Source organism: Tenrec ecaudatus, chromosome 4, assembly GCF_050624435.1.
Source record: "Tenrec ecaudatus isolate mTenEca1 chromosome 4, mTenEca1.hap1, whole genome shotgun sequence".
In the NCBI taxonomy this organism is placed as follows: Eukaryota; Metazoa; Chordata; class Mammalia; order Afrosoricida; family Tenrecidae; genus Tenrec; species Tenrec ecaudatus.
Window position 1 is genome coordinate 74,559,984 of NC_134533.1, and position 13,767 is coordinate 74,573,750.

General features: G+C 40.2%; 1 protein-coding gene across 1 annotated transcript in view; it reads right to left on the reverse strand.

The window, feature by feature from the left end:
- Window positions 1-210: 210 nt before the first annotated feature.
- Window positions 211-13,767, reverse strand: part of RSF1 (remodeling and spacing factor 1) — a 138,804-nt gene continuing 125,247 nt past the window's right edge. The window contains exons 12-16 of the mRNA XM_075546337.1: window positions 12,413-12,480; window positions 10,738-10,945; window positions 7,022-7,242; window positions 4,858-5,046; window positions 211-800 (exon numbers count right to left, since the gene is read on the reverse strand). Coding sequence (XP_075402452.1) covers window positions 229-800; window positions 4,858-5,046; window positions 7,022-7,242; window positions 10,738-10,945; window positions 12,413-12,480 — 1,258 coding nt within the window. The 3' untranslated portion in view covers window positions 211-228. The remainder of the gene's footprint in view (window positions 801-4,857; window positions 5,047-7,021; window positions 7,243-10,737; window positions 10,946-12,412; window positions 12,481-13,767) is intronic.

Sequence of the window (13,767 nt, forward strand, 5' to 3'; positions counted from 1 at the left end):
GACTTGGGGGGAAAAAAATCAAAAGGAATTTACAGCAATCATTTATCTTCAAAGTTCAAAACTGGTCACTTCACAGAAAGACTTCAGAGTTTGTTGAGATTTTGCTTCTAGAAAGTAATTCTGTTGTTGAGTTTTCTAGGAAAAATAAAACAGCTTTCAATAACTGGCCCGCTGGTGTGAGAGCTACCGTGGAATAAATTAGCACAAAAATGGGAGAGAAAAAAAGTTTTATAACTGTTCACTGTTACAGACATAATCAACAAGGTCAGTCACTCTCAGAAGCTCATCTTCCTCCTCCTCTGCTGCCCCTGCTTCTGGCCCACCACTTGTCCCGTTGGGAGCCAGGCTTACACTGGCTGCACTGTTGTCCTTGGGTGTCTGAGGTTTCTCTGCTGGCTTGCCAATCAAGTTCTCAATGGCTTTGCCAGGGCTCTGTCCATTGGTGGAAGGTAAGTCCACTAAGCTATAGTCCAATGGACTCCCCACCTTGCCTACATTTTCAAAGTCCTCTTCCTCATCACTCTCTATGCGATAGGGCTTCTTGGTGCTCGCCGGCTCTGAGGGCAAAGCCCTGGGATGGCTCTCTGGGGCAGGCTGACCTGCAGCTCTGTGAGCACTGTCACAGTCCTCCTCCTCATCAGTCTCAATCCGGTGTAGCCGCTTCCGGGATCGTTTGCCTTCCTCCTCCTCCTCCTCCTCTGCTTCTGAATACTCATCTGTGCTTCGGCCCCTCTTCCGAATGGACCGCTTGGATTCTTCAGCTAGCTCATCATCTTCAGAGTTCTTGGTCATATAGCTCTCTAGAATAAACAGCACATTGAAGCCGTGACATAGGTAACAACGTACAGATTGAAGTAAATCTCCTCTTTTGCTCCCTAAATATACACCCCACTGACTGCTTCTCAACTTTCTCACATACGAATATCTCTATAATAATTAGTCATTTCTTAACTCAGTCCCATAATAAACGCCATCATGATTCAAAATATACTTTACCTATGAATTTAGGAAAAAGTGATGATCATTGGATAAAATGAAGATAGGTTGGTTACAAAGTAAGAAATAATTCTCACCAGGCTTATAAAACTCATGTAAACATACGGATTAAAACTGGGCGCCAAACTCTGGACCTCTGAAACACTGTGACAGCTCTTAATCTAAGTTATAAAAATGCCCTTTGTGGCTTCTCCTTTCTATTTCTACAGCTTTGGTGGTATCACCAGTATCCTGGCATTACATACCACTCATATACTGATGGCTCCCAGATTTTATTTCAGATCAGTCCTAAAATCGAGACTTCTGCCTACTCAGCAGCTACACTTGGATATTTCAACAGGCATGTCAAATGGGATGTGTCTGAGACTGAGCTCCTAGTCTTCCCCTCAAACCTGTACCGCTCCCGTGTCTCCCGTCTTAGTTATTGACTTAATTCTTTCAATTCCTCAGTTTACCTTGACCTGACAACCTCACTTTCTTTTTTCTCTCATCTAACCAAACAGGAAACTCTTTTTCTTTTTAAACGGGAAATCCTTTAGGTCTACTTTAAAAATATATCATAATCAAAGTATCTTTCAGCCCTTTCTTGCTACCACCCTATTGCTTCCATCCACTATGCTCTCAGCTGAATGTTTCCGAGAGCTTCCAACTAGCTTGTGCACTGTGCTCCTCCAGCCTAGTCCAGACACACGCACCATCACACCAAGTTAAAATCTAAGCAAGACCTTATCGCATCTTTGCTCAAAACTACTTCGCATCCCACACAGAATAAAATCCAAACTCTTTACATGGTCTGATTTGTACTGTCCAATAAGGTAGCCAGTAGACACAGGTGTCTGTTTTACATGCCAATTACTCAAAAGATTTAGTTCCTCAATCACACAAATTCCATCTCAGGTACCTAAGAGTTACATGGGGTCCTTGGCTTTTCTCTTGAACAGAATAGACACAGCTGCTCCTCTCCAAGAAGTGATACATTTAGTTTGCCAAGGGCCCATTAGTACATATTTTAGGTGTAGCAGGCCATACAGCATCTGTACAACTACTTAACAATCCCATTCGAAGAAGAAAGCAGTCACAGATAATATGTAAATGAACGGACTGGGTAGATTTTACTTTAAAAAATGGGTAGGTTGTAGTTTGCTGACTAATAATAATAATAATCTGGTTCAATAATAATAATCTCAATAATAATCTGGTTCCCTTTGATCTGCTTGCCCTCATCTCAAAATAATTGCCATCGATTGAATTGTGTCAACTTGGCTAAAACACTATTTTCGGTGCACTGGGAGTTCTATGATACAGTTTGACAGTTACATGGTGATATAATTTGCCAGTTATATCTATCAGTCATGCACATGATATAATTCTCTCCACTTGTGATGGTTATAAATACTAACATCTATGTATAAATGAGGCAGGATTGGGTTATGCTAATGATTCGGCTGTCTGTCTTATGCTGCTGATCAGGAAGGATTAGGGTGGGCTCTAACACCCTTACCTGATCCAGTGTAAGGACCCTGGGGGCCACTGTCATGTGTTACAATAGACCAAAGGAGACAGAAGTGACTGGGGGTGGGGGGCACCAGGCTAGGGCATACCAAGAAAGAAGAAGAACTGGCCAGAGCTCTTCCTTGATGCCTGGAATCCCTACTCTGAAAACCTCCTGATCCCAGAGAAAGAAAGGCTGATCCTAAGCTATATGGAGATCTCTAACGTATGCTAGTCCCGCAGAGGTGGAAAGGAGACAAGAATTTCCCCCTGTAGCTGACAGGAAAAGCCTTTCCATAGTGCTGGCATTCTGAATTTGGAATTCTAGCTTCCTAAATTGGGAGAGAATATAGTTGTTTGTCAAAGCCATCCACTTACACTGTTTCCATTACCGCAGCTCTAGGTAACTACTATTCTCTCTCACTCATTCTGTTCCCACCACGCTGGCCTCCCTGGGGTTCCTTAAATATATCAGGGGCAAGTTTTCTCAACATCTTCCCATGGATGGCTGCATGGGGGCGGGAGGGCATGGAGAGGAAGAAAAGGACAGGAAACCCTTGCTCAGATCATAAGCTTCATCCTTTTTGGGATTGTTTCTGGTTTCAGAAAAGAATTTAGTGTAATAGAGACCTTAAAGTTTAGTATCTTGGACAAATATCACCTATTTAAACTATAATTAATGATCAGACACAGAATAAATGGTTTTGTCTAAAAATTAGTATGAATTATATTTCTTTCAGGTCTTCAGCCAAATGTAGTTCCTAGTCAGATATCTAACCCACAGTAACTTATCTAAAATTCTAATTAACCCTCCCCCACCCCCAAACAGTTTCTCCTTTTCCCCATAGCATTTCCCAAAGGGGGTGATACCACCCACTGTGATACTGGAATAAGAAAGCAGAAATCTATACTTCATCCTGGATTATGGGATATAGTAGAAATGTTTTTCATTGTCAAAGAGGGTGCTGAGTAAGTATACTTCTAAAAACAGGGCAGAGTAACCCAAATAAATGTAGGAACCTATGCGCTAATACATTACATTGTCTACTTACTATCTCTCTTCCTGCAAGTCAGGTGATTATTTCGGGCTACTTTATTCACTGTTATAGTCTGAGAATAACACCTGCTTCAAAAATATTTATATTTAATAGTTGAATTAATAAGCTTATTGTTTTCATGACACAAAAAGATAAATGAAAACACATTCAGTCAGTAGCTCACTCCCTTTCTTTAACCTCCCACATCAAAGAACTCTTTCCATCTCTCCTGGCTTCAACTGTGGACTTAATTGACAAGATTCTACAGAACAATTTTCAGAACATCATAAATAATAATGAAGTATATCCCCAAGCCCAACCAAACTGACTGTTAACTCACAGCGACCTTACAGGACAGGGTAGAACTGCCCCTCCGAGTTTCTGAGACTGACTGTTTACGGGAATAGAAAGCCCCATGTTTCTCCTGAGAAGCAGCAAGTTGGTTTCAAACTGCTGACCTTGTGATTCCCAGCCCACATATAACCATTACGCACACAGGGCTCCTTATTAAAATATATTAAGTATATGAAAAAGGCGAAAATTAGGAAAACTTAAAATGACTTCGAAACTCTTATAATTTCATAGATTCATATTTTAGGATGCGTCCTGCACTTTTTTGTACGGGAAAAAGATCAAGCTATTAAAGGTAGACTAACTACCAACTGAAGCTTACATGCAAGGGAGGGAAAGAGGGAGAGAGGGAGAGTGGAGGGGGGGGGGAGGAGATGCCTTAGTTAGACCTTGTTAGCTATTGGGCACAGAATGAGACTGCACACTGAGGACAGTAATGGGAAAGAACCAGGAGAACTCTTGCTGCGATGACCTTCTTCGTATTTTCAGATCATTTCTGGTTTCATCAAATAATTTACTTATTATAATAGAGACCATAAAATGGACTATCTTGTCAAGTATCATTTACTTTCATTTACGTAAATTATTAGTGATCAGGTCCAGAATAAGAGATTTTCTCTAAAAATGGATTATATGTGATTTTTTCTTGGTTCAATTATTTTTATTCTTTCTTGTTAACAAGGGAAATTTTTCTAAAATCATTTTATTGGGGGCTCGTACAACTCTTATCACAATCCACACTTCCACTCTGTCAAGCACATTTGCATATTTGTTACCCTCATCATAGAATACATTTTTTCCAAGCATATTTGTACATTTATTGCCCTCAGCATTCTCAAAACATCTGCTTTCTGATTATGTGATTTTTAAGAAACAGTATAGACCCATAAGCCCAGCGTGCTTCCTCAATTCTATCCTGATGTGTCTACACTTGGGTAAACGATGTGTCTACACGTAGGTAAATGAGAGCTCCATTCCTCACCTTCACTCTCTGAACTGGAAAGCCTGCGCTTATGAATTCGCCTAATTTCTTTACCACGTCTTAAACTCTTCTGGGACCCATCACTTTCTGAATCTTCTTTGTAGTTAATTTGTCTTTTCTGGTTCCTCCTTGACCTCCTTCGCCGAGTTTCTACGAAATCATCACTAAAATCATCGCTAAAATCACTTTCTGTTTAAAAAAGAAGAAAAGTATACAAGTTAAGTTTACTTTCGATTAAAAAAGATAAAGCTGCTAAGCAGTCATAAACATTTTTTACATGAACAATCACTATTAGTCTCTTACTTCCTTTTTATGTCAATTGCCTCATAGGCATGCAAAAGTTGAGTAATGGCAAGGAAGACCAAGGCACTGATGCCTCTGAACACTGCTTATACGATGGGATGTCAGAACCATGACAACCAGAAACAAAGCACAATTAGAACGCTCCTTAAACAGACTATGGTAAGACTTTAGGTTATGTACTTTGGACATGTAACCAGGAGGGACCAGTCCCTGAAAAAAGGGCATTATCCTCAGTAAGTAAAGTAGAGGGTCGGCGAAAAAGAGGAGACCCCTCAAGGAGGACACATGGGCTGCCGACAACAGGCTCCACACAGGCATGCTTGCGAAGAGGGTACAGGACAGGGCAATGTCTCCTGCTCTTGTATGGTCACGGACTCAGAACTGGCTCAGCTAACAACAACATGGGAGTCTTCACTGAGAAACCCCACAGTCACGAACAGTCACAAATGAAGAATAAAAATATTTTATACTTTGAAGCTCCAGCACTTCTCTTCTCGTGGAGTTTCTCACTGCCTGCTGCCGACCCGCTATTACCTGCATCTATAGCAAGCCTTCACAACATATCACATCTAGTAGACCCTGCTCAAGCCACCAAAAACTGACAAGCTTATTCCAGAAATAGCTCAGAATTCAGGGTTGTCGGCTTTTCTCACTGAAGAATGATAATCTGTGAATAATCCCAAAGGGTTATGTATGTGCTCGCTCTTATCAGGCCGGATCAATAAAGAACTCATAGTCAGACCATGAAATTTTGTCAGAGCTGCTTTTCGAGAGTGCTAACAAATTCTAATGAATAATCACAGCCTGTCTTGTTGTTCTTTAATTAATTTTATACATTCAAAAATGACTGATCCAACAGTTTGAAGGGGCTGCCCTGGTCAAATGTGGAAATAATGGAGCCTAAACAGCGATAGTAATAGATTACATCTAAATTAAGGAATATATTAATGACTAATAGTAAATTAGATGAAGGGAAAGCACTTCCTTATAATAGACAAAGTAATAAAAAATTTTTAATGATAGTTATAAAAGAATTCATTGCGATTAAAACCAGTGGGTGAGAGATTTGATGAAGAACAGGATATTTACGGTCTTAAAGTATCATCCCACAAATTACTGATTAATTGCAAAGGGAAAAAACAGTACAGGGACAATCACTCAAAGACAAAACATGACATCTGATATTCCAACGCAAAATACATATCCTGAAGCTAATCAGGAGGAAATACTAAAACTCAAGTTGAGGTAGTCTACAAAACAATTATTAACCTACTTTTCAAAATTGTCCACAACCAGAATGACAAAGACTGAGGAATACTGCAGGAGAATAATGAGACTTAAATAAATGCAATGTTTGATCCTGGGTTAGATTCTAGGCTAGGGAACACAATAGATATAAAAGATAAGCTTGGGGTAGGATGACACTGAATATGCTGACTGTACATAGGATAAGTGTAATATTTTCTGATTTTAATAAATATCTGTGATTATAGAAGAGAATGTCCTTAGAACTTATAGGGGGAGGATGTCTCAAAAGGTTTAGAAAACAAACTACAAAGGCCAGTCTGCGTCAGGAATACAATGTTGGTGTCTGGGGTTCTTCGCTAATAACAGCTACTCTTAGGCGCCAGTTCCAGACACTGGTTCTGTGCATGTAGCAGTTTGCTCAGTAACCGGAGTAGTGTCAGTTCTGATCAGCTTACTCAGGCAGCGGGCCCTCTCTATGCAGTCACTCAGCACCACAGAAAACGTCCTCGTCCTTGTGACGCTTGACTCCACAAAGAATTCACCACAATCGAAGACGTCCACATCGGAAATGTAATGTATTCCAAGCGAATGAAATAAACACGAGTAATTTTACCCGAGTCTCGACTATTCTCTTCAGATTCCTCCTCTTCATCATCATCAGAGTACTCTTTCTTGGGAGTCTTTCTCCGCAAGCGCCTGCTTTGTCTCATGGGCCTGGAGGGCTGCCGCCTCAGTCTACGGCCACAGAACTCGGCATCGCTGTCGTCGTTGGAGGGCGCGTCTTCTTCACTTTCATCTGGGTTCTCATCAGACACCACGAATTCATCTTGAGATCTGCCCAAGAGAAACCAGCCGAGTGAGGAGGGTGTCCTTGGAACCATGAACCTAATTTTGAAATCTGAGTTTACACACAGGGAGTCTAGTACAACATAGGTAGATAATTTCTACTTCCCTGTTTATAAACGGGGAAATGTTTTGCTACCTTTTTTCATTATGGCAGTTACAAAAAAGGGTTGTTTATTACACATTACACAAAAATTGCTTTGGTTCCTAGGGAAGTCCCCCAAGTCCTTGAAAATCACTATGCCAAAAATAAATCCATTATTTCTGAATCTATTCCTCTCTTCTGTGCGCCTCAGTCTAGACTTTTGCATCACTTTGAGTGATCATTCACTAATATCTCCCGAATCTCTCGCTTAAAAATGTTACCTTAAACTGGATTCTTCTCTCTTCAGCTTCTCATCTCCTTCCTACAAAGTGAAAGCAACTGCCCAGGTGATCTAAACTCTAGTTAGGTTCCCCTCAAAATTTCTTTCAAATGAATACCTGGATGAATCTTTCTGAAACTTAAATTTTACATTAGTCCTGGTGTTTAACATGCTTGGGGGGCTTTTAATCATCTTTAACATTAAGTCCAAACACCTACATGACAGAAAATCACAAAGTATTGCTATTAGAATCCCAGGTCCTACATGTATGCGTTTATTAAAAATGAAACATGTTTAACCATGTCTCCACGGTCAGTGGACGGCTGCAGACAAGTACTCTCAGTAATATCCTTGTTAGGGCTTCTGGAAAAGGAGGGAAAAAAGGGCTACTTTTTGTGTCATAGGGGGAAAAAGATTTTGAGATGAAGGTTAATCACAAATTTTAATCAAAATACAAGTGAACAGCGCCTCAAATCATTGAAGAATTGCAACAAGATAACAAATGTGCTGCCACACATAAAACGGGTTTTCAGACAGAACAAGCATTGTAATAATGGTCCAAAAGACCTCAAAGATGAGCTCGGGAGGGGGAGGGGAGACTATGCCCCTCTCCAAATATAGCGCCTGTGGGTGGAGTCCAGCACTGGATTGGAACTCCCTCCAATTACCAGCAATGTAGTAGTCACGAGAGTGGGAACCTTACTCAGTTTGGCAATTTCAACTTCTAAGTGAACATCTTCACTTCAGCAAATTTTCTGCTAGATGGATGCCTAATAGCGCGTATGAAGATTATCAAGCGGGTCTTCTAAGCAAGTTCAAAGGTAATGAAACAATTTCATGAAACAATCGTGAGGACAAATACTGAATTTACCAATAGGATCCAGAGAGCAATGTCCCTTCAAGTGCTACTCGGATGGCTATGGGATTCCAACGGGTTATCTTAATATATTTTCTTGAATCACACAACAATCATGGTTACTACAAGAAGAATTTTCATGAAAACTGAAAATTTTATCGGTCTGACAAGGCAGTAAGAATTTTGTTGGCAAGCCCCATCCATCCCAGACACCGATCCTGCCCCTTCACACTTCTGTTTTGAAAACACCAAGGACATTTACAGAGACTATGATTTGATTCCTTGAGGATGCCAAACCTGTAGTATTGGTGTGACTTCAATTGAAGAGTGCAGAATTCTTTGGGGCAGGGTTAAGGAGCTGGTAACACAGCTTTCTTGCTGCCACTGAGTCGATTCTAACTCACTGTAATCCTACAGGACAGGGTAGAAATGCTCCTGTGCATTTCCAAGATTAATTCTTTAGAGGAGTGGAAAGCTTTACTTCTCTCCTAAGGAGCAGCTGGTGATTTCAAACTGTTGACCTTGTGGTTAGCAGCCTAATAGGTAACCCATTATGCTCTGTAAGTCGGCGTTTCAATGTGTCTACCCCTAGATGGAGGATACGTGAGACAAAATAGCTTTATGTTTTCAAACTTTTATAATAAAAGCTTCTATGACTTTGAAGCAATCCCTTTTGACACACCTGGATACTTGACAAATAATATATTCCTCACCTCTTCAAAAAAAAAAAAAACCAGAAACATTCTCTCCAGTATATCTATAGGAGGGCACTTGATACTTCATCCACAATATCTTTGCTATTCTAAGCCACTGAGAGTTCCCCAAATGCTCTACAATGCCTTGAGACATGTGACGTCTCGGCTCAGAATGCCTTATTTCCTTCATTTTGTCTCTAATCCACAACTCATTAACTTGGCCAGTGAGTCTTTCAACATATTTTCCAATTAATTATGTAAACGTGAAAATTTCCCTGGACTGAATCAACTCTCCTCTGTATTTTGATCTATAATTTACAGTATTTTATTTAGGGAAGGAGGAGAGGAAGATGGAAACCATTTTAAGAAAAAACGCTTTTATTGTGAGTTGGGTGAAGATTTACAGAACACGTCGATTTTAATTCAACAATTCATACACATCTTACTTTGTCCTTGATTGTCATGCTCACAATGTAACATCACTTCCGCCCTGTTTCCCATGTGAACCCTTCTTCTATGCTAATAACAGCTTTCACTTTTTGGACGATTATACTAAGGTGTGTGCACGCCCATTAGTTACTGTTCCCTTAAACCTGCCTACTGGGTAGCTAAAAATTAAGCCAAATGTGGAGTTCATCATTTATACACCTGAAAAGGTAACTAAGAGACACAGGATTAAGTGTCTCATCCTCACCAGGAAGACGGACCCTTAAAAAATAAAATAATCATTGAATTTTCTTCCACATTTCCTCCCACTCAATTAATGACCATCTAATGAGATTCTTTCCACAGCAGTTGTAGTTGCCAGCTACCACCTAGTTCTTCTAGTGCCATTGGTCCATTATCCACAGGACCAATTGCTTCCTGTGTCTACAATACTCATCACTCTGCTTCTGTCTGGACTAGGCGAGATGAGAACACTGGCTTTGTGGACTACTCTGGCAACTGACCTAAATGTCCCCTAAGACAATGGTCCTAAACGCCCAGGCCCAGCTTTATTGCATTTTAGTGATGATCCTGTATATGACTTTTTGGTCGTTAGGTTTCATGCAATTTTAATTTCACTAATAACAGGAAAGGAGCAGCTTATCAATATTGTTTCAATACCTGGTCTACCGGTAAGCTTTTCCTAACCTTCCAAGCTGGATGATTTGCCACAACTCCAACCTCTCTAGGTCACTAGAGGAGACAGTGGTAGAAGCACGTACGTACCTGGTTTTGATACTTGGCTGGGACCCTAGCGAGCATGGATGGTGTTTCACCTTTGATGCTCAGGAAGCGGCACAAAAGCACAGAAAAAGGCATACAACAAATGACAGTGCATTTGCAGTTCATCATAATTAAGTATAATTTTGAACACTGAACAATGAGCCATAAACCTACTTTGTATTGATAATATAAGAACACAAACACTCAAGATCAGCATTCTTAAACCGGCTTTAAACATCCTGAAAATAGAGTTGCCTATATGAGGCAACAGAAGAGCCCAACACTGATGGCTCAGCAGCCTCTCTGCTGGTCCTATGTACACCTGCATCTTGGAAACAAGGTCTACTGGCAGACCACGCACCCATCACTGATCTTGAATTCGTCCTCACTCTCTTCTTCATCTAGGTTGCTGTCACTGTCCAAATCGTTCAGTCGCCGCCGTTTCTTACGTCGAGCAGCAGCAGCCCTATGAGGTCGTTTATTCTCTTTTCGTTCTTCATCCAAAATAGTAGAGATGTCTTTCCCACGGTGACCGGTGATGGTGGAGATATCTTTTCCTCGGCCAACTCCTAAGTGAGAGAATCAGAGTTCAGAATTAGAGAAAGACACAACGTACACTTATTAAAAGCTTCCATTTCTATCAACTGTCATACTCTGGTTAGCAACTCTTCACTGAATTCATTCCCTAAATATATACAGAAGCCAACTTCCATAGTTCCCATCAAGAATTCTAGCATTCCTTTACATTACTGTTAAGTTCATTCTATAATCTTTAACTCATCTTTTAAAAAAATAATCCTTACACTGTAATATTCACCTTTGCAAAATTATAATATAATTCACTCTTGGAAAATTATAATACAGAAGTCTATATTCAGAAATTATGTAACTATCATTACTACTTCCAGAAACTCTCTTCTTGAAAACAATGTTTAGACATGGTTTCAGGAAGAAGTCACATCTTATTTGCAGTACACAAAACGATGAGACTTCAGCAACAGAACACAAATAAGGTACACCTGCAGTGACTTGTTCATTTGCACTACCGCTCTGATCCTGTATTCAAAGGAACGAAATACTGCCCAGACCTGCCCCAAGAACACAACCGTTCTATTTAAACCTGTTGATGGAGACAGTGGGACGATCCACACTGTTGAGAGGGTGTTTCTCCTTCTCACCGTCCTCTACTTCTACACCAAGCATGATATCCTTTTTAGGATCTCTTCCAATAGCATGCCCAAACTACATGAAGCAAAGTTGCACCATTCTCGTTTCTAAGGAGCTTACTAGCTGTACTTCTTCCAAGACAGACTTGTTTATTCTTCTGGTAGGCCCCAGGACCTTCACAATCCTTAATCAGCACGATAACCAACAATATACGAGTTCTTCTTTGGTCTCCCTTATTCACATACAAAAGAGATGAGTGAGTAGATCCTAGCCTGGGTCAGCTGCACCTTAATCCTCAAAGCAGTGCTCCATATTTAAAACAGGGGTCTTAAGCGACAGACTTGCCCAATGCAAACAACCTATTTACTATTCATCTTTCCCAGAGCATTTAAGATCACCACATGCCACACATTACAGCACAAAGCTGTGAGTCTACATAATTGCTTATATAGACCTTTAATTCCACGGAACATTCTAATGCTTATGAAATTAAGGAACTGACTTTTTATACATTAATTTAAAATACTCATTGATATTCTGATGAAAATCCACAGCTTTGTAGGCATACTGGTCTGAAAATAGTACACACAGGAAAACTGCATGTGATTTCTATGTGGAGTAATAATAAACACTTTAAACATGAAGAAACGTTTGTTTCATGTTGGATCATGAAACTACCTTTAAAATAATCACTAAGAGATGATTCTTTATGCAAATAGTATGTCCATAGTTTATTTTGGATCAGACATTAACATGAACAGTTCTGATTATGTATATTGACACAGAGAATGCAAAACACGGTCAGCGACCAAACTAGACCTCTTAGCCACCGTGTTGGCAGTCAGAAGAAGAGAATGATAAACACATACCTCCTCCATCAGCCTCTTTGATATCATCTTCTATAGCTTCATCAATTGCTTCATCAAACTCATCAAACCTGAAATATACAGAAGATCATGTCCACCTGTCCTGACCACGGGGCTGTGAGAGCTCAGTAACAACCAGCTCTCTGCACTTCTCAACTGTGTCTTCACCAGTCCATCTCACTCCTCTACCTCCCATCTCTTCTGTAAGATAGGGTTTTGGAAATCGGTACCTAATTCAAAAGTTATTGTTTGTTTGCATTTGAAAAGACAGGCCCCCCAAATAAATAAAGAGCCATTTAGTGACTATTTTGCAAGCCACAAAATTTGTTGTCAGTTTTCAACTCCATATTGCAGAGCAAAAGTAGTCACAGGTGATTCTAAAAAGCATACAAGTGTGGCTATGTTTTTGTCGCATATTACTTATGGTCACAGAAATTTTAATTTCATGGGGTTTATTTTTCTTCTGAGGTTTTCGACCATTGAAAGTCATCAAGCTTAAAACCATTCTTAGGGTAGGGACTGTACAAAAACAAAGAAGGCTGGATCTGCTACATAACTCAGATAGCAAAGAACAGTAGCCCTCCATAGATGATATAAGGGTTACATTAGCAAAGAGTGCATTACTACTTAATTATAGAATAAAAGAAATCCAACAATATATTAGAATTATTTATCATGACCAACCGTGAATCACAACAAGGGTGCCAGGTGGTTCAAACCAACAACACAAAGAATAAGAACCGCAAGACCTTATCATCGAATTAAAAAACTCACTGCCATTGAGTCAATGCTGATTCATAACAACCCCCAGGGGTTTCTCAGACCATACTGCTTACAAGAGTAGAAAACCCAGTCTTTCTTCCACAGGACTGCTGGGGGTTTCAAACTGCCGACTATGTGGATCACAGTGCAACACATAAACCAATACACTACCAGGGCTCCTACACCCACAGCTATAGCCGAAATCAAATAAAATCAGAACAATAAATGCTGGAGAGAGTGTGGCGAGACTAAGGCTACTATCCACTGCTTTGGGGCAGTCTCACCGTGGTGGAAAATGATATGGTGACACCTAAAACAACTGGCAATAAAAATACCCTTTGACCCAGCATTCCTTTTGTTGTGCATGTACCTAGGGAAGTAAGAGACAGAGCAAAACAGATACGCTCTCCCATCCTCAATGACGCACAGTTCACAATAGCAAGAAGAGAGAAAGAGCCCATATACCTACCCGTACAAGAATGGGCACAGAAACTGGTAGATTCACATGAAATCATGAAACATCTCATGCCATGGTTGGACCCAGAAATCATTATGTTAAGTGAAGTTAGTCAATCACAAAAGGCCAAATTTTAGAT